Source organism: Parus major, chromosome 7 (assembly GCF_001522545.3).
Source record: "Parus major isolate Abel chromosome 7, Parus_major1.1, whole genome shotgun sequence".
Taxonomy (NCBI): Eukaryota; Metazoa; Chordata; class Aves; order Passeriformes; family Paridae; genus Parus; species Parus major.
The window spans coordinates 7,408,311-7,426,709 of NC_031776.1; the positions used below are offsets into that span (position 1 = coordinate 7,408,311).

Sequence of the window (18,399 nt, forward strand, 5' to 3'; positions counted from 1 at the left end):
GGGCGGCCGGGGCCGGCTGTGGCGCACCGAGCGGCTGTGAGCCGCCGGGCTGCGGAGGCCGTTTCTCCCCGGTGTCTGCCCTGGCACCGGCTCCCTCCCACCGGGGCGGCGGGCCTCGTCCCCGCGGCCGCCCGGGATGCTGCCGGTGGGCCCGCGCCGCAGCTTTTCCCTGGAGGCGTTTCCTGCCGCGCCGGGGCCGGTCAGCTGCGCCTTCACGGAGCCGGCCGATGTGCTGGGTGCCCACCTCGGTGAGGTGCCGGCCCGCTTCTCCTGAAGCTCAGCATCTTGGTTGAAGCGTGCTGCGGCCGAGGCATTTAGTGCCCCCTGCCCACTCCCATGACAGGGTCGTAATCCTGGCGGTGGCAGCTGGCCGGGCCGTGTCCCGCGGGAGCTCCTGCACAGGCATCCCCGCACTTCTCCTTGCTGCCAGCATCCAGGCGTGGCGTTACGTGTGGCTGTCACTCGGAACCAGAGCCCTTACATCCTTAAAATACCATGGGGTTTAGTAAGCGGGTTGTTGGTTGCTCCTCTGTTTATTGGAATAAGCGTAGGAGCAGACACTTACTTAGGAAGTCAGTGCTGAAGGTGCCATAGTTGCTACGGATGCCTGCGATGTTCTAAGTTAGATGGAGTTTAAAATCCGTGTCTGTTCAGCAGCTCTAAAGTTTTAATGGCAGGCTCTTTTTGAATGTTGTGTTAATGAAGAGTGCAGTGTTGAGGAGCGATAAACTTGGACTGATAAACTAGGGCAGAAGAGAAAAGCTGAATAAATGTGGCATTGAAGTATTTAGTAAAAACTTGCTCCAAACATAATTACATTACTAAGATATATATTAGGTCTTGTTGTCTGCTAGTTAGTAATGTCCAAGGAAAGAGATTACAAAATGCTAGTTTTCCATCTTGGTTTTTTGTGTGTGTGTTTTTCGTTTCAGTGGGTAGAAATAGTGGACAAAAGGTGATATGTATTTTGTTGTTTGTATTCTCTGAAGGTCCATCAAGGAATAGGAGGAAAGACAACAATCATCCTTTTAAGGGTGGTATTGGTGGTAGTAGTCGTCAACCCAGTAAAAATTATAAGAAGACTTTAAAAAAAAAAATCAAAAAGGTTTGAATATGTGAGTAGAAGCTGACAATACGAGGAGCTAATGGGAGGAAGCTGTGGTTTATCACTAACGTAGCTGGAACTAGGGCACAGCTTGAATGCAGCCTAAAACTCATCTTAATCTTCAGCTGCAGTACAATGGGCCTGAGTTAATATAGAGGTGTGGGAAATTGTGAGCTGTTGACATGATCCATCTGCAGATGTGGCAGTCGGTCCCAGAGGCTGGGATGGCCAGGAAGGCCTTGCTGTCTTGAAGCAGACCGGGACTGCTGCTGCTGTTGCCAGGCTCGGTGGGGCAGCTGCGTGCCTGTGTCCCTCCCCAGCGCTGGCAGCAGTGTGTTCCTGGAGTGCTCTGGGCACTGCTTTGTAGCTGAAAGCACACTTGGAAATTACCATCATTAATCAAGTGTAAACCTTGGAGGCAGCTGACAAATTGAAAACTGGTTAAAAAAAAACGGAGGCTGATTTCAACTAAGAACAAACTCTTTAACAAATAGAATCTACTTGGATGTCTGAATGTGCACGTATTAAATGGAAAACAAGATTGGAAAGCAGGAGTCCTAAGATGTGAGTTTAATGGATTTTCTTTAATGGATGAGGATTCATAGTGTTCTTTACTTTAATGTTAATACTAGCACTATTGTAACAACTTCAGACCTATCTTAAGTGCATTAAACATACTAAAAACCTGATCTTGACATATTTCACACATACTGTCATCTCTAAATGTAATTGACTAAATACCAGTGTGTAGAGTTTCTATATCCATATTGAAGAAGCAGAAAAACCTATAGCACAACACATTAAATAAATGCATATCAGCAACACAAAATAAAGCAATTTTAAGTGTTAAGTGCTGTAGAACAACATGGTTTCACTTTGATGGAAACCCTAATTATGTTGGTTAATGTTACAACACTTGTGTCTTGCTTTACAGTTGAAACAAGGGCATTTCCCAGCACCAAGTTAATTCACTCTATGTGACTGATTTCTGATTTTATGGATTCAGTCAGGTGTTCATGCTGGGGCCTCACAGCAGGAACTGCTTACCTTTAGAGAGCAGGGGATGATGAGGGCAGGTGGGTCAACCTGTGGGAGTTGTTCTAGATGGCTTGGCAGGGAACAGCCCATCCAAGGGCTCCGCCTGGAGGTTGGCTTACCTGGGAGAGGCTTGGGAACGTGATGCAAGAGGGAATGAAGTCTAGGCACTTCTCTGTCATGATGTAAGTTGTTTGCATAACATTCTCCTCCTTTTTGGCATGGATGCAGGTGACAGCGCCAGGCTGTTCCTTAGGGGTGAAACTTGCTTAAAAATGTAAAAACAAACTATGGTCTATTATTTATGGCTATTGCAGCAGTGCCTTGTAGGCCTGCTGAATGCAGGGTTTTGTTCTGGAGGTGCTGCACTGATACTGTAGCAGAAAGTCTTTGACCCAAAGGTTTTGTAGCTTAGATCAATGGGAAAGGGGCCTGAGGAGGAGGTAGTATGCATGAGCTGTGTGATGGATGCACTCATGGCTGTCTCACCAGCTGGGGGATGAGTGAAGTGAGCCTTTGTATAGTTTTCAAGTCTCCTACTCTAGCAGACCTGTTCTCGATCGAACAATACTTAGTGACCTAAAAAAAGTGTTTTGAAGAAAAGTGTTTTATGTTAACAGATTTTAAAATGTTTTTATGAAAACTTCATGTGGACTTTAATATATTTGCTACAAATTGAGTTTTCTAGCCAGTGAAAGGCTGGAAGGGGTCAACTAAAATGAGATGCTATTCTGGCTGGCTTTGATTTATCTGCACAATGCAAAGAGCGAGCTGGCCTGCTCTGTTCCTACAGCTCTGTGTTGTTTGAGAGATTAATTAATCATTCCTGTTCTGGCTATGTTTTCTGAGACTGTATAAATATAAATCATCTACAGTAAGTCATTTTGTTAGGTATTTAATGGGTTAAGCCTCTCTTGATTATTTGCACTGTCTTCTCATGAACTGTCACGGGTTTTTTTGGTGGTTTATCTTTTAACATTCACATACACGCAAACCAGGATTGTGAGTCTCTGCTTTGTGAGTCTTAATTTTGCTTTAATTCTCAAAGCCTAGTGAACAGAATATTTATGCTGAATTAAACTTTATTTTAGAACAAGAGTACACATTCACCTCAAATCTAACTTTGTCTCGGTCGGCAAAAGAAGTTCAATGCCTTGTTCTGTAAGTACCATGGTACTTTCCCTGAGAGGTTTAGGGATTTGCTACCCCAGTCTGATCTCTTGATTGACTTTTTTTTTTTTTTTTTTTTTTTTAGATATAGTTCAGAGCAGGGGTTTATTTTCTCCAGAGTTTTGGGAAGAGTGACTCCAAGGGGAGAGCTGAGTTTTTAGTATACTATGTTATTATTTTTCTTTGTTTCTTTTGTTTTCTTTGTTTTTATTCTTATGTCAGATTGTGTTGAGTAGATTAGCTTTTTATCCTTTCTGATCTTGAAATCCTGTTAATTATTAGCAGAGACAGACTAAATGAGGATCAATTTAAGAAATAAAAGCAAGAATGCCAAGAAGATACTCAAGTAAATGTAGAATACCCTCTTTCTACCTAGCTGCCAAAGAGGCTCATTACAGTCCTTAAAATGACCACTGCACTGTCATCACTGAATTTCATGGGACAAATGGTTCTTCCTCCATTCCCAAGATAACTGCTCAAAGGTGCAAGTCTGTAGGGAAGTTTTTATATCTGTTTGCTGGAGATGACTGGATAAAAAACATCTTCTGGATGTAAGGGCTTGACAGTGGATTTTGACTTGCTAGAGGAATAGATATTAAAGAGGTGACAGCAATCTATAGCAGAAAACTTAGAAAAAACTAAGCCTCTACTTATATTAAAAAAAAAAAATCCTATCTGTGCAAATTTTATGGTTAACTAGTACATTCATTATATCTGAGGAGAAGCACATGCACTTGTGCATAAAGAGGTTCAGAGTATGTGTGATCTCACAGACTAATCCCCAGTCTGAGAGAGCTGGGTCAGCCACGCTTCCCGTGCAGCTATGAGTGAGGGATGTGCACTCCCAGCCCGGTACGGTGGGATCATGGGCTAGGGGGGAATCAGCACTTTGGGTCTCAATGAGGTTTTTCCCATTGTAGCATTGTAGGGGTGATGGGATAGTGATGAAACAAGGGCTTGGTTCCCAGTTCTGTAGTGGTTTGGTAATGTAAACCTCTGTCTAGATAAAAGCTCATTTGTCAGTTGGAGGACCAAAGTGCTTTCTCGTGACACACATGTGCTGCTGTGCTGTGCCCTTGCTGCTCTTCTTCACTTTCCCATTGCAGGGCTTTCTCAGGATTCTTGCACGAGTTCTTTCCAAGTTACATCTTAGGGCTTTCTTGTGTGTTTCTGAACCCTGAGTTTGGGGAAATAGCTCCAAACCGTTACTCCTGTTTTGAGAGTGATGGTACCACTCTGCAGCCTCGTTGATCTCATTTGTCCTGGGTGAGCTGACCACATTCAACTGGCCTCTACAAGAATATTGTGTTCTCTTCAACTTCAAATGAGATAAAATTTATTTTCTCTCTGAAATCCATCTGTTAACTCTCTTAACCTTTCTTCCTTATTTCTATTCTCTGTTGTTCATTTGAAACATGCCAGTTGTGCTTGTCTTCTGTCCTCATCTTGTGCATTAGAAATGTACATTTTTAAAGTAAAGGTACAGTATTTGAAGGCAGTGGTTAAAATAACCAGTAGATAATCAGTCTCTTATCACTGAGAAGTATATTGGTTTTTCCACCTGTCTAGTTTGCTGCACGTTCAATCCCTGACTAGCTCGAGTTTTTGTCAATAGAAGGAAAGCACCATAGGTTCAGGGTTTTGGCAGATTTTTTTCAGTAACAATACTACTCCGTTCATTTTCTCTTTTTCAGTCATTTATTTTTAGAGTTTAAAACATTGTTTAATAAGACTTTCAAAAACCTGACTCCTAAACAAACTAGTGATCAAAACAATAAAGAATGCCATATGGCTCCTACCACTCTTGATGCTGTAATATTTCTGAAGAGTATATTCTGTATTATTAATAACATTCAGTACTCTTAGTATGGGAAAATATTTACTGAAATTATTATGAAATATACTTTTAATAGAGTTCTTGCCCAGGATGTTCTAGTCAGAATATCAGGAGTGGATCTTTCGGATTATGCAAATGCAATGTGATAGAAGATGGATGTTGAGGCCGATATAAATTTTGGAGGGGGGAAGAATATGCAGCAGCTGAAGTGTTTAAAGATAACCAGTATCATAATTTGTTATGTACTCGCTATTCATGCAACATACAAAACTGAAATTCCACTTCAATAGAAAAGGGAAGTGAAATTAAAAAAGATTGAATACTAATTGCTCTAAAAGCCTTCAGTATAATTTATATGAAACCAGATGGTTCAGAACTCATATACAGGAATAAGCTTGTTTAAATCAGGATGATTTCAAGCCATACTTACAAAGGTGTCCTAAAATATCCACACGGTTAAAATGTGAGTTTTATCTTGTCATGTCTGGGGAACAGGAAATCTGTTCTTCAAAAGTAAATGCTGTAAAACTCTGATGCAGCAAGCGAGTTGCTGTTAACAGATGAGCATATACTGAAAGCTCAGTTACATCCCCTTGACATAAGTGGGGCCCTGCACAAGATCTGGAGTCTTTGTTGTCAAAGAAAGGCAAGGCATAAAGAAAATAAGAGCACAGATGATGACTGGTCTAATTTACTCATTAGAAGGGCTTCTTTTATGGATATAGAAATGAGCAAGAACCCCACGGTTCTTCCACCTGTCAGGTGGATATGGCTGGCTGAACCGAAAATTGCAGGAGCTCACTAGACAGCTGCTGGGTTTTGGTTCATGTGGCTTTTGATGGTAACAGGTAAGAGCAAGAAAATGTACTTTCACATTTGACTGTTCTAACAACTTAATTAGGACTGTCTAATCTTTTGACAGATTAAATACTTTTTTAAAATTTAATCGGATTGTCTCTGAAGAAACTGGAGGACAAAACTTAAGTCTCTGTGTATGTGCTGGCCTGGTTTTAATTTACTTCTGACCTTGAATACATGCATATTTAAGGTTCCAAGATTTGTACGTAGCCTTTTCTCCCAAACAAGAGATCCTCGTAGATAGCGTCCCATAGAAATGACATTTAAAAGTGAAAAGCATACACTAACCTTATGAGTGTTTGGGAGATTAATGATGGGATTTTTAGACATGCCTTTTACTGAACTGTGTAAGGTTTAGATTATTTTCATGAACTGTCATTTATAGAAATATCCATGACTTGTTGTCAGCTGTTACATATATGTTGAATCAATAGGAAACAATTTAACATATTAGTGAATGTTAGTCACTTTTCTCTTATTTGCCTTTGTCAGTGTTAAATAATCCATTCCAAATCCATTGTCAGTATTAAATAATAATGAATTATAATTAATTCATTTAAAGGCACTGAATATACTGTTGCATGACTAATTTTAAAGGAATGATATTGTGCTTTCAGATGAGTGATGAAAGACTTATCTCATTGTCCTCTCCTACTTGGAATAAAGTGCAGATCTGCAAAAAAATACTTATCATGGAATGATATAATATCCTGAGTTGGAAGGAACTCAGTAGGATCATCCTGTCCAGCTTCAAATTCTTAGACCAGGTCCAGATCATAAATTGAATGCTCTTCAAGAAATTTCAGGTTCTTCTGGTTCTCCTTTCAAATATTGTACCTTGAAAAAGTTCCTCTGTGATAGTAATACTAACCCAAACAGCAAAGGGGTAACAAAACGAAAATATATGAATGTTTAACTTTTTCACAATGAACATAAGCTAATCTTACTAGGTTAAAGATACCAACAGAAAAATAGTTTTTTAATAATGATTTGGAGCTGACAGCCTGCTGGCAGAGCTGGTTTTTATCTTTTGAAAAGGAAGCTTTTCTTAGCTAGGCTAGTTTATTGGAATAAGTTGTTTTTAAATGTGAAAGATGGTTGGTCACTCAAACTCTGAGGAATGTTTATTTTTTAGTGTTGCTTATCAATTTTGCAGGCTCTTTTGCAGAAGATAAGCACAGGCAGCTGCAGTGCTGTTACCTCCCAGTCCACCTTTTTTCAATTTCAGAATTTGACTTGAAGATACCTTTTATAGGGCCCATCTTCCTTTCTTTGCTCCCAGGTCTTTGATGTCTTTGAGGTTGTTATCCTAATTTTGATCTTAAAGCCCCATCCTAATTCCCATCTCTCTTCCCATTCAGCCTAGAAGCTCAAGCATCCCATCAATTTCTGCTGTAGTTGTGGAATGCTTAGAAAAATGTGTTTCAAGAGGAGACTGATGAACATTTTGAAGGCCATCATGAGGCTTCAGATAGTAATTTGTTTTATCAGAATAACCTGGATATATGTGGCTGCATTGCTTAATTAGAAAATCATGACTATCCTTTGGCATAGGAGGGAATACTGGGAATAAAGCAGTTAGCCTTGGGGGAGAAAAGTCAACTTGAAAGAAGAGACTTGCAAATTCTAGCACTTAATTGACACAGTAACTCTGAATATATAAGCTATTCTCTCTCCTAAACATGAAAGATGTTTTACTGCACAATATAAAAGCTGCTGTAGGGAGAACTTCACAGAATTGGTTATAAAACACATTTTTATTGATGCTCCCATGTACCACTAGTCTAGACAAATGGCCTTTCCTACCCTGAATACTTGCTTGGGAATGTTACTTCTAAGAAGGAAGCTTTGTCCTTGATGGCTGGAACTTCAGGTCTGCTCCCCTATGGTACCTTAACCACCTTATGTTTTATTTGTTAACAGGATAGCCCTAGTTCCTTGAGAGTCCACCAGATATTGGATGCTTGTGGTAAACCATGGCAGCTGATGATAAGGTGGCCATTCTAACCGATGATGAGGAAGAACAGAAGAGAAAGTATGTGCTTGCTGATCCTTTCAATGGCATTTCCAAGGATCAAGACTTGCCACCCAATAATGAATCCCCTTCGACAGAGACAACCACTGTCCCAGATGAAGAGCTGGATTGGTTAGAAAAGCACTGTGTCAAAATAAACAATGATCTTCTAATCTCAAAGGTCTTTTATTTTTTCTTCTATTCTGCATATGGCTCTCTCTACCCCTTGCTGCCTGTGTACTACAAGCAGCTGGGTATGACACCCAGCCAGAGCGGACTTCTGGTGGGCATCAGGTACTTCATTGAGTTTTGCAGTGCACCCTTCTGGGGAGTGGTGGCAGATCGCTTCAAGAAAGGCAAGATTGTCCTCCTGTTTTCGCTTTTATGCTGGGTTTTGTTTAACCTGGGCATTGGATTTGTGAGACCAGCCACCTTAAGATGTGTACCAAAGGGCCTTCCCCCAGCACATCCCACCAACGCAAGCAGCCTTTTAACAACAATTCTGCAAAATGCCTCGGTGTCTTCTCCACTAACCACAGTGAGTGCTGCATCCCCAAAAGCTCGTGGGAGGAGAGACCTGGTCACTTCCAGTCCAGTCACTTTGGAAACAACAGGGACACCTAATCCCGAAATAACATTCCTGGTACCTACACAGAGCAACGATGAGGATTTTACCTTGGAAAACAGTACCCATTTGATTTTGAAAAGCACCGCCACTAGCCCAGCCTCACCAGGGAACACAACTCTGAGCACCACCCCAGCTTCCATCAGCACAAAGCCGATGCCTTCTGACCAAGTTGTGCTCATTTATGATCAACAAGAAGTAGAGGCCATCTTTCTACTCATTCTGCTGGTTGTCATAATAGGAGAATTCTTCAGTGCTTCCTCTGTTACCATTGTGGACACCATAACTCTGCAGTACCTCGGCAAACACAGGGACCGGTATGGATTGCAGCGTATGTGGGGATCTCTGGGCTGGGGGCTGGCCATGCTCTCCGTGGGAATTGGCATTGACTATACTCACACAGAAGTTGCCATTGAAGGTCAAGGATGTAAAGCTCCAGAGTACAAAAACTACAGGATCGTTTTCATTGTTTTTGGTGTCCTCATGACGATGGCGTTAATTGTGGCCACCCAGTTTCGATTTCATTACACACACTTCAAACAAGACGAAAATAAGAGAAAAGAGGTAGAGATCTCACAGGTGGACAGAAATGCCTCCAATGCATCTTCAGATAACACTCCTACCAGTATGAGCCAGTCGCAGTCTTTCAGTTTTTGGGACCTAATTAAACTGCTATGCAGTATCCAGTATGGCTCCGTGCTCTTCGTGGCCTGGTTCATGGGGTTTGGATATGGCTTTGTGTTCACCTTTCTGTACTGGCACTTAGAAGACCTGAATGGCACCACCACTCTCTTTGGAGTTTGTTCTGTGCTCAGTCATGTGTCTGAGCTCACTGCCTACTTCTTCAGCCACAAGCTCATTGAATTGGTTGGTCACATCAGGTAAGATGGCAGTAACCATTGAAGAGCTAAAAAATGGTGACTCACAGGCTCAGCCCTTGTGCTGCAAAGTGAAACTCAAGCTAATGTTTTTTTGGTTTGTTTTTTTTTTTTTAATTGAAGGTCCTGCTCAGTTATGTGGCTCACATTATGGATTTTTTTGTTGTTGTTATTTTAAGAGCTGAAAATGCTCTGGAATGCTTGCTTTGCATTTGAGATGCATGTTAGTATGTGCTTGTTCCTTGATGCATTGCTCTGTTAGAGATCTTTACAAATTGCCACCCACTCAAGGGTTGTCTGTTTTGACATACAAATACCATTAGTTTTTCCATCTTTTTTCCTGTGAGTAGTAGCATTCTGCAAACCTCCTTCTTAAGCTTGGCTCCCCTTACAGGGCAGTTCGTTGCCTTCACAGTAGCCTGGAAAGGTGTCAGCTCCAGGCTGAGAGGGGAGAAGCTGAGCTGAGGAAACGAGGCGAGCACCTCCTGTGTACATGGCCTCGTAATCAGACTCTGGGTGTTGGCAGAATGAGGTTGCATCCTGGCAGTCTCACTTACCAGTTCAGGGCTTGCTCTCCTCCTTTAGTTGCTGCAGTGTGTGTCAGTTATGAAGTGAGATGGCTGCAGGGTTTGCCCTGTTGTCTTTGCCTTGTGTAAGAGAAAGTGACTGCTTCCAGCATGTTAGTGGACATTGGTTGACAGTAAACTCACTAATTTGACTTAATTTCCACATATTCTAAATCCCTCTACTGTTCCTTAAAAAAAGCACAGGGTGGAAAGACAGGGAAAACTTGAGCTAATAAAGCTGCAAAGGTGGGGTTTTTTTATGTTTACTCAGGTATTCTGTGCATCTAAGCACAGAGCTGTGAGTTGTTAGCATCATATCCTTTCCAAGTGCCCAGTTTATAATCATACAATCATTGAGATGTAAGTATTTTTAAGCTGTTTGCAATGATCTTTTTGTGCATTTTGTTTTAAGGTTTTGCTCTTTGTTTTGGTTTTATTGGAATGAATATTTTTATTCATTTAACCTATACTAAAAAAGCTTGAGACGTTTAGCACAATAATTTTTTAGAGATTACTTAAAAGATGGAGTTCTTTCTTACTTGAAACCGAAGAGGATCTTTTTACTTAGAGTCAGTCTTAATCTCTGAATTTGACAATAATTGGTAAGAGAAAATGACACCTTGCATGCAAAGCCTGGAGGAAGGATATGATGATGGAGGAGTGGTGAGAAAAGATCACAGTCTTGATAGCTAAAGATAGCTTGGGTATGCTCTTTCAATGCACATTATAGTACAAAATTCAGGCTTAGACTTCAACTAAGTAAAGAATGAAAACCAAGAGTGGTAGGATTGTAAATAAGATGAAATAGAAGGGGTGGGAGCATTGCCCAGTGAAAAGGAGGATGATGCATGGGATTAGCTCAATTATTTTTATTTTTATTTTACTTTATTTTTATTTTTTTGACACTGCCAAGCCTGTGAAGCCAATACTGGATCAAAATTAAATTGTTTAAACACTAGTCCCTATTTGCTATGAAACAGCATTCTACATACCTACACCTGGGAAATGCACATTAGTCATATTTTAGTGTTATCTAATGCTTACTTGTGTTTAGTCATCACAGTTTGAGATGACTCTTCCTGGTTGCCTGCTGCCTTGTACTTCCTGAACTTTGTGTTTGAGAGGAGTCAAGCTTTTCTCTTTTTTTTCCCCCCCAAAAAAATAGGTAGCAGTTCATAGCTCATTTTCTTTGACAGATCTGTATATGTGTTGTCTGCTGCCTTCTAGTGCAGATAATAATTTTCCTATTAATAAGAGCCAATAGCCTGCAACTCTATATCCTTAGCCAGAAGCATTTGGCATTGATATTTTATCTACCTTTTAATAGCTCAAAATTCCTTTCTTCTGGGTTGTTGGACTTCTAGATGTAGACATTCTTTCTGTATATTTGAATATTTATCATTCAGTTTTTCTTTCTGTGCTGAGTGTTTGACGACAGGCATGAGTACCAGATTTGCCTGTATTGTCACAGTAGCAGGAGGCTTTACACCTTTTCAAATGGAAGCTCAGTTTCTCTTTTCAAGTCTTATAAATCTTTCTGTTTCTACCATTGTATGTGGTGCCATAAAACCCTTACAACAGTTTGAAAGCTTTTATGTTTTCACAGTTTTTAAAAACTAATGTTCAAATTATTGTCCAAGCGTTTTACGCATGACCATATTAAATATTTGCTGATTAAAATACCCAGTTTCTGACTTTGTTAGCTTTACTATTTGTACCCTTTGTGCAGTGCATATGTGCTTCCAGTGTTTTTTTGAGAGAATATTAAGAAGAAATTCTTTATTGTGGGGGTGGTGAGGCCTAGCACAGGTTGCCCAGAGAAGCTGTGTTCCAGGGTCACTCTGTTCCAGGGTATCCCAGTCCTGGAATTGTTCAACACCAGGCTGGATGGGGCTTTGAACAGCCTGGTCTGATGAATGGAGTCCCTGCCTATGGCAGAAGGGCTGGAACTGGATGACCTTCTTGATCTCTTCCAACCCAAACCATTCTATGTTACTGTGACAAAAAAGTGTACAAAACTGGTTATGAAATATTTAGACCCCACCTGGTGTAGAAGCACTCAAAACTGCCAGTGACTTTAGAAGATGATGTCAAGCTCTGAAAATAACTTCCTACTTGAGGTTAAGCTCAAATGTGTTTGTCTGACCGCAGTTCCAGCATGTGAGCTTTTATGGGAGGCAGAGACTGGTAGTCATGGCGGTAAACAGCTTGTTCCTTGACACAAATATAGATTCAGTGCTTTAAATATTTAACTGTGAATTGAGTATGGTGTCTCTGTGGGTACTGCATATAGAGTTCATAAGGAACATCTGTTTACACTTTCCATTTAGATCTGATAAGGAACCTAAGTGATTATTATAAATGCATTCTTGAAAAGGCTCTGTAAATACACAAAAGTTTTTATGTGACGTACCCCTCCAAAACCATATTTATAGAAATCTTCATAAACTGTAATTTACCTAAAATTCTGTACATATATTCTAACAAATTAAGAGGTAGAACCTGACTAAATTGCTGCTCTTAAACTCTGAATCCAAATCTTTCTGCAAATGTAACATGTTGGAAAAACACAGGTAGGTGAGTGGTTAGTGATGATGGAAAAGCTCTGAAGAAGGAGGAGGTCACATCTCTGGTCTGGCTGTGCTAGGGAACAGCTGAGCTAGGAAGACAGTTCTTGGTCAACAGACAAAGGTTTTTCTAGACAAAAGTGAAATTAAACTGATTGGAACTCATCATAAACAGAGAGGTGCATCTGTACTGCTGCTGAGGAAAAACAAATGTACATGGTGAAGCCATTCCTTTCCTTACTCCTTGAGAGTATGCATCACCCTGGGCCTTTCTGCTAGGGGAATGGAGACAGGAGCCTGCAGACCTTGTGAGTTTGGTTACCTTTTGAGGCCAAAGTGTCCTAATACATTTCAGAAATGTGGTTGTGCATAAGAACTACATTAAGTTGTGGCTATGGAAGGAACCAAGTTATTTGTTTGGAACAGAAGGCATTAATTAAAGGATGAGATGAAATTTACAATTCATAGCACAAAGAACAAGTTTGTTCTCATTATTGTATAATAGTGAATTTTTTCATGGCTTCCCATGTTTTCTTCCTTGAATGCTTGGGCTTTTGTTGCCTATAGGCAGCTTAAACCAGCTATTCATGGACCTCACATAGATCTGGAAGCAACACAGCTTGGTTTGATGTATGAAGGAGGGGGGATGACTTCCTGCCACCTTGCTCTTCTTATTGAAAGTAAATTCATGTTGTGAAATGCACAGGCCTTTTTCGATAACACTGACATGATGAAAACTATGGTACTGGATTTTTCACTGTCACCATGTGTGTTTGGAGACCTCAGATGTTGACAAGATGCTGATGGCATCTCACTCTAGATTTTCCAGTGCCTCTGTACCGTTTAATTAAATCTCGGTGTGTATTTGTAGAAAAACTAACTGAAAAGGCAGCACAAAGAATAAAGAGCCCTTTCACAGGGTCAGTGCTTCACCTTAATTATCAATTGCATTTATTTCACTTATGCCAAACCAAGGTTCAAACAACAAGCCCTATTTGGACAATAAATTATCCTTGTCCCTGAAAAAAATCTTTAAAGGTTGCAATAGTGCCTTTTCTCAAGCTGTAAACATGTTTTCAATTAAGTCTTTGTTTCCCAAGATCCATCTAAAAATAAGAGGAAGATAGCTGGATGAATGAGCACCCCAGAGGGAAGCTATGCTGAATCTAAAAACTGGAAGAGAAGAGTCATCAGGTTAAATGTGCAATGGGAAATGCACTTCACAAATAGTCTTTGTATTTCATTGTTTAAAAGCTGTTATAAGAGATTTTTTTTTTCCTCTAAATTCTGAGATGCAGCATCTGCTGCTTTTCAACAGGATGGCTTAAGTTTTATCCTGAGGCATGTTGTTATAAACCATATTGCTTCTGTGGGATGTGTTTTAGAGTGGTTCTGAGCAGTTTCCAGATACTGGGACTATAAACTTGTATTAATTGGGTTAAAATTAATTCCTTTAATACAAACCTGCTCCAGGCTTTCATTGAAATGGCAGAATGAATCTCTGGATGATTAGAAAAGAAGGTTGTTTGGAAAGGATGTTGAATGCACTCAGAAATTATCTTTCAGATACACAATCCCATTTAGAGTGTGGCATAGGACTACAGAGCTCAGTTAAAAGCTCAGTGGGTTTTCTGTCTCTTTGATTTATTTTTTTTTCTATTAGGATTTTGAATGTGTTGAATGGGCAAGAGGAGAGTTTATGTTTGGGTGCAGGACTTAAAGGATGTATTTTGTGTTGAGCAAATGCTTTAGACTGGCAAACTGTATGCATGCAAATAACTTCTAAATCAGTAAGCTACATTATAACGTACCAGAAAGGGAAAGTGCAGACTATTCTGACTTCTCCTTTCTTTATTTCCTTTAGAGTGCTTTATATTGGCCTTGCCTGTAACACAGCACGATACATCTACATCTCGTATCTGGAAAATGCCTGGACCGTTCTTCCGATGGAAGTGCTTCAAGGTAAGACCTTCCAGCACAAGATCAGGAGCTTCCATTAATCTTATTTTCAAGTGAGCTATCTTTAAGTGAAAAATCTGGTATTTCTCTATTTTTTTTGACCACAAATACCTCAAGATGCAGGTTCATAGAGCACATAAGCCATCATTACTGTTTATCCTGAGAAATATTTGACGTCAAAAGGGTGGGTGTGCATTTGATTGTGCACATTTCTCTGTTTATTCAAACACAACTGTGTGAGACCAACACACCCTTTAAATAAACAAAGAGACAGAAGCATGGGCTGGGTACACACCTACTGCAAATCCTGTTTGGTGATAAATGTGAACTTCATTAAATGGCAGAGGTTGAAGTCCTTGAAAGGATGCCGTAAAAAACCTCCAAATATAGTCTGGGTCATTCTGTCTCTATTAAAATGTTTCAGTTTATCACTTCCATCAGTACTTTTAGATTATAGAAATTTTGTTTTAATAATAATAACGTCTGTATTGAGAGCAGATGTTCTCTCAATAACTTTCTCATTGTTAAGAGAACTTCTTTAAGAGGCATGCTCTTTCACAGACTTACAAGGACAGAGGTGTGGTCTATTGACAAGTAACTTGAGTCCTGTTTTCAAATCCTGTTGTAGAAGTCTGTAAGAACTTCATTGCAATATTAAAGAATGCATTGTTCTAGCTTAGTTTTTATGGCCTTTTTTGTGTCTTTGTGGTGGATACCACTTCACAAAACCATGAAAAAGTGGAACTATTTTGCTTTCTAGTTCTTCAGTGTTTGAAGAATACCATTTCTGACCATCTTTTTTAAGCCAGTATTTTGGTTTTGTACAATAATACTTAGAAATTATTCTACAGATTATACTTAGAAGCTTTATTCTTCCATGTGCAGCATAACTTGAATTTAAATCAATTTTTTCTACTATACTTACAGAAGTCTTAGTAAGCTAGACTTGGAGTTAGAAAATGCCATTAGAGAGCACTGTGTGGATCTCTCCATACACACAGAGACCCATTTGTGTCCTGGCTCCTTAACCTTCCAAGCTAATAAAACCAGTTGATCATGTTATAATTGCCACAACAGCAAGCTTCTGAATTTTGTTATTAAAAAGCCCCCAAACCACAACTATTGAATTGATGCTTCATTATTCATACCGAGTGTTAAAATAGGAATGTGTAAGAAAGAACCTGAAGAATGATTATACCACCTGCTCAAACATCTGGAGAAAACAAATGATGAATACAAAGCTTTGGATGTTGCCTTTTAGGTAATCCTATTTTAGAGAGATCCCATATCAAAATATAGGAAAAAGCCCTTGTAGTTTCACCGATACAGCCATAACTTTGTGCCTTGAGTCATCCTTTAAGTCATGGCTGAAAAAGAAGTTTCTTGCACTTTGAATATGGTTTTTATTCTGCTGAAATTTCAATCTGAATTGCACAATACATGGATTTGCCTTTACATACAGCAAGGCTGTGAGGGAGTGGTTTTGGTGGGGGGTTTTGTGTGGCACAATCCTGAGTAACTGAGATTTTAAGAAAAAAATTAAGGACCTTCAAAATAATACTTTGTCATAAATGTACCTGCCAGATGTTATCATATTTAGCCACTGCTGAATCATGGGTTCCTTGGTTAATCTGGCTATTTGCAGTTATTTATAGTAAGCAAATGAGAGAGCTAAAGCCAAACCAAACCCACACACAGCTCCCCCCACCCAGCCTCCAGGTCTCTGTGTTCTATGTGCTCTTTTCAGCCTGCATCAGATGTCATTTGTTGGTCCCTGATGTCCATGGATGCCCTGAGTGTGTCTGATCACTGCCACTGCATTTATAGGATTCCAGTCATCTCATTCATTGTTGCCAAATGAGTGATCAAGGTTATCTTTTTAGAAGTGTTGACTTCCACCCTCCTCCTTTATTCATTCCCTTCCTGCTTTTACCAGTTTTCATCTTTTCTAGAGTTATTTTTTTCTGCAGCAATTCCAAGTCCTGTTTCTTTGGGCTCTGCATTCTCTCCTACATAATTACTGTATTATCAGTGGCAGTAAGAAGTGACACCTTAATGGCATTTGGTAAGGTGGAAGCTTTTTTTAAGTGAGCTTGTTGACAGAGGGAAGCAGAAGTTGTAGCTTTTTTCTCTATGTAAGGATTAGAAGTATTGAAAACCAAAAAACGAGTAGATTGTGTACAACATGTGAGCACCACATGGGTCTTTCAAACCGCTCGGTGAAGTCCTTGTTCTAATTGTGCAGAACTTTTTTCCAGGAAGCTGTCAAATTCTGTGTAAACTCCAGTTCCATCAGCTCCAGGGGTTTTAAGGCTAACAAAAGTTTTAGTTGATTTCTGTAAAAAATTTATTTTTCTGTTTAATATGTTTCTGCAATACCAGCAGGATTATCCCCATGTGCTGTTGCTGAAGGGCATGGAGACATTTCTGGAAGATGACTCTGCAGACTGCATCTATTGATTGTAATAAGAACCATGCTGTGTTCCAGCTGCTGCTTGTAGCTGGGATGAGGACAGTTCTCATTGCATTACACTCTCAAAGGAGTAAATGAGGAGATTTAAACTCACTTCTCAATTCAAAGTTTTCAACCACTATGCTGTATTGACTTGCACAGGGAATGAATGAAAATAAGAGCTAAGGCTGAATCTGTAATAACTGAAGATTTCAAGACACGCTTGTAGAGCATATATATGTGCATATATTGCACACAAGCAGTCTCGTTCATTTGGCACTTAGCAGATGAAGTTTTGCTATGCTAGCTAGCTGCAATTTATTGTTCCAGGGCAGTGGTCCAGATTCTCTGGTAACAACTATGCTAGCTCACCAATTTGCATGACAGGAATTACAAAACTATCTTGTTAACCTGAAAATGAGCCGTTTTCACTTGGCAGTTACTCAGCAAACTCCAAAACAATTGCTATTCTAAGTGACTCCTACTGATGTTCCAGCAACAGTTATGTCTAGAGAGCAAAGAGTTTGGCCTGTGGCTGACAATAATTGATAAATATTTCTCTTGAAATAAATTTGGATCCCCAAATCTTCAGCTCATGGTTTTACATGTAAGTTATCCTAAATTCACTACAATTACAAGCATCACTCTAGGGTTGCTGCAGTTGTTGGAACTGTTGTGCAGATGATGAAATGGCGGTTAGTGGTTTTAGCAAATAGTGTCACAATATATATATATAGTGAGCAACTTCTTTTAAGAAGAACTGTGGTTAGCAGTAACAGTAATCCAGACCAGACTTCTTATGTAAGTTGTGGTAAAAACTGTTCCAGATAGTCACTGTTGTATAAAAAATTATAATAAAATGAACATAAATAATGTACACATACTAAAATAAAAAAGTTGTGCCTTTAAAAGCAAGTGTAGTGAGCTGATTTAAAGGTATGGATTTGTTTTCAGAGAAACTGAGAACTCTGTGTTCTAGTGGGGCTTTCCCTGCTGAAGATGAAAACATCCAAGAACCTGTTGGTTAAGTTATGGTCTTTCATATTCAAACAAACTCATTTCAAATAATTTCTGATGTGTTTTTTATTTGCTGGCTTTAAGAATTAACTTCCTCCTAATAGCTGATAAAACTGCGTGTTTTATGTTAATTGATGTACTTTCTAAAGCAAAACCACTTTACCTATTTTAAATTAGCTCTGCTTTGTTACCGGGACAGCTCTTGGTTGCTATTTGCAATGCATCCATGGATCTGCACTAAAGAAAGTAGAGACTTAGTAAGTTTTAAAACTTTTAAGCTTTTTGCATAGAAAATGTGTCAGTTTTAAAGCCTTAA

The 18,399-nt window shown here is 39.6% G+C and overlaps 1 protein-coding gene across 4 annotated transcripts in view; it reads left to right on the plus strand.

Moving 5' to 3' along the window:
- Positions 1 to 18,399, plus strand: part of MFSD6 (major facilitator superfamily domain containing 6) — a 46,782-nt gene that overhangs the window by 19,061 nt on the left and 9,322 nt on the right. For all 4 annotated transcript variants that reach the window (XM_015634178.3, XM_015634179.3, XM_015634180.3 and 1 more), the window contains 2 exons: positions 7,929 to 9,525; positions 14,520 to 14,617. In XM_015634178.3, the coding sequence (XP_015489664.1) occupies positions 7,982 to 9,525; positions 14,520 to 14,617 (1,642 nt within the window). In that variant the 5' untranslated portion in view covers positions 7,929 to 7,981. The remainder of the gene's footprint in view (positions 1 to 7,928; positions 9,526 to 14,519; positions 14,618 to 18,399) is intronic.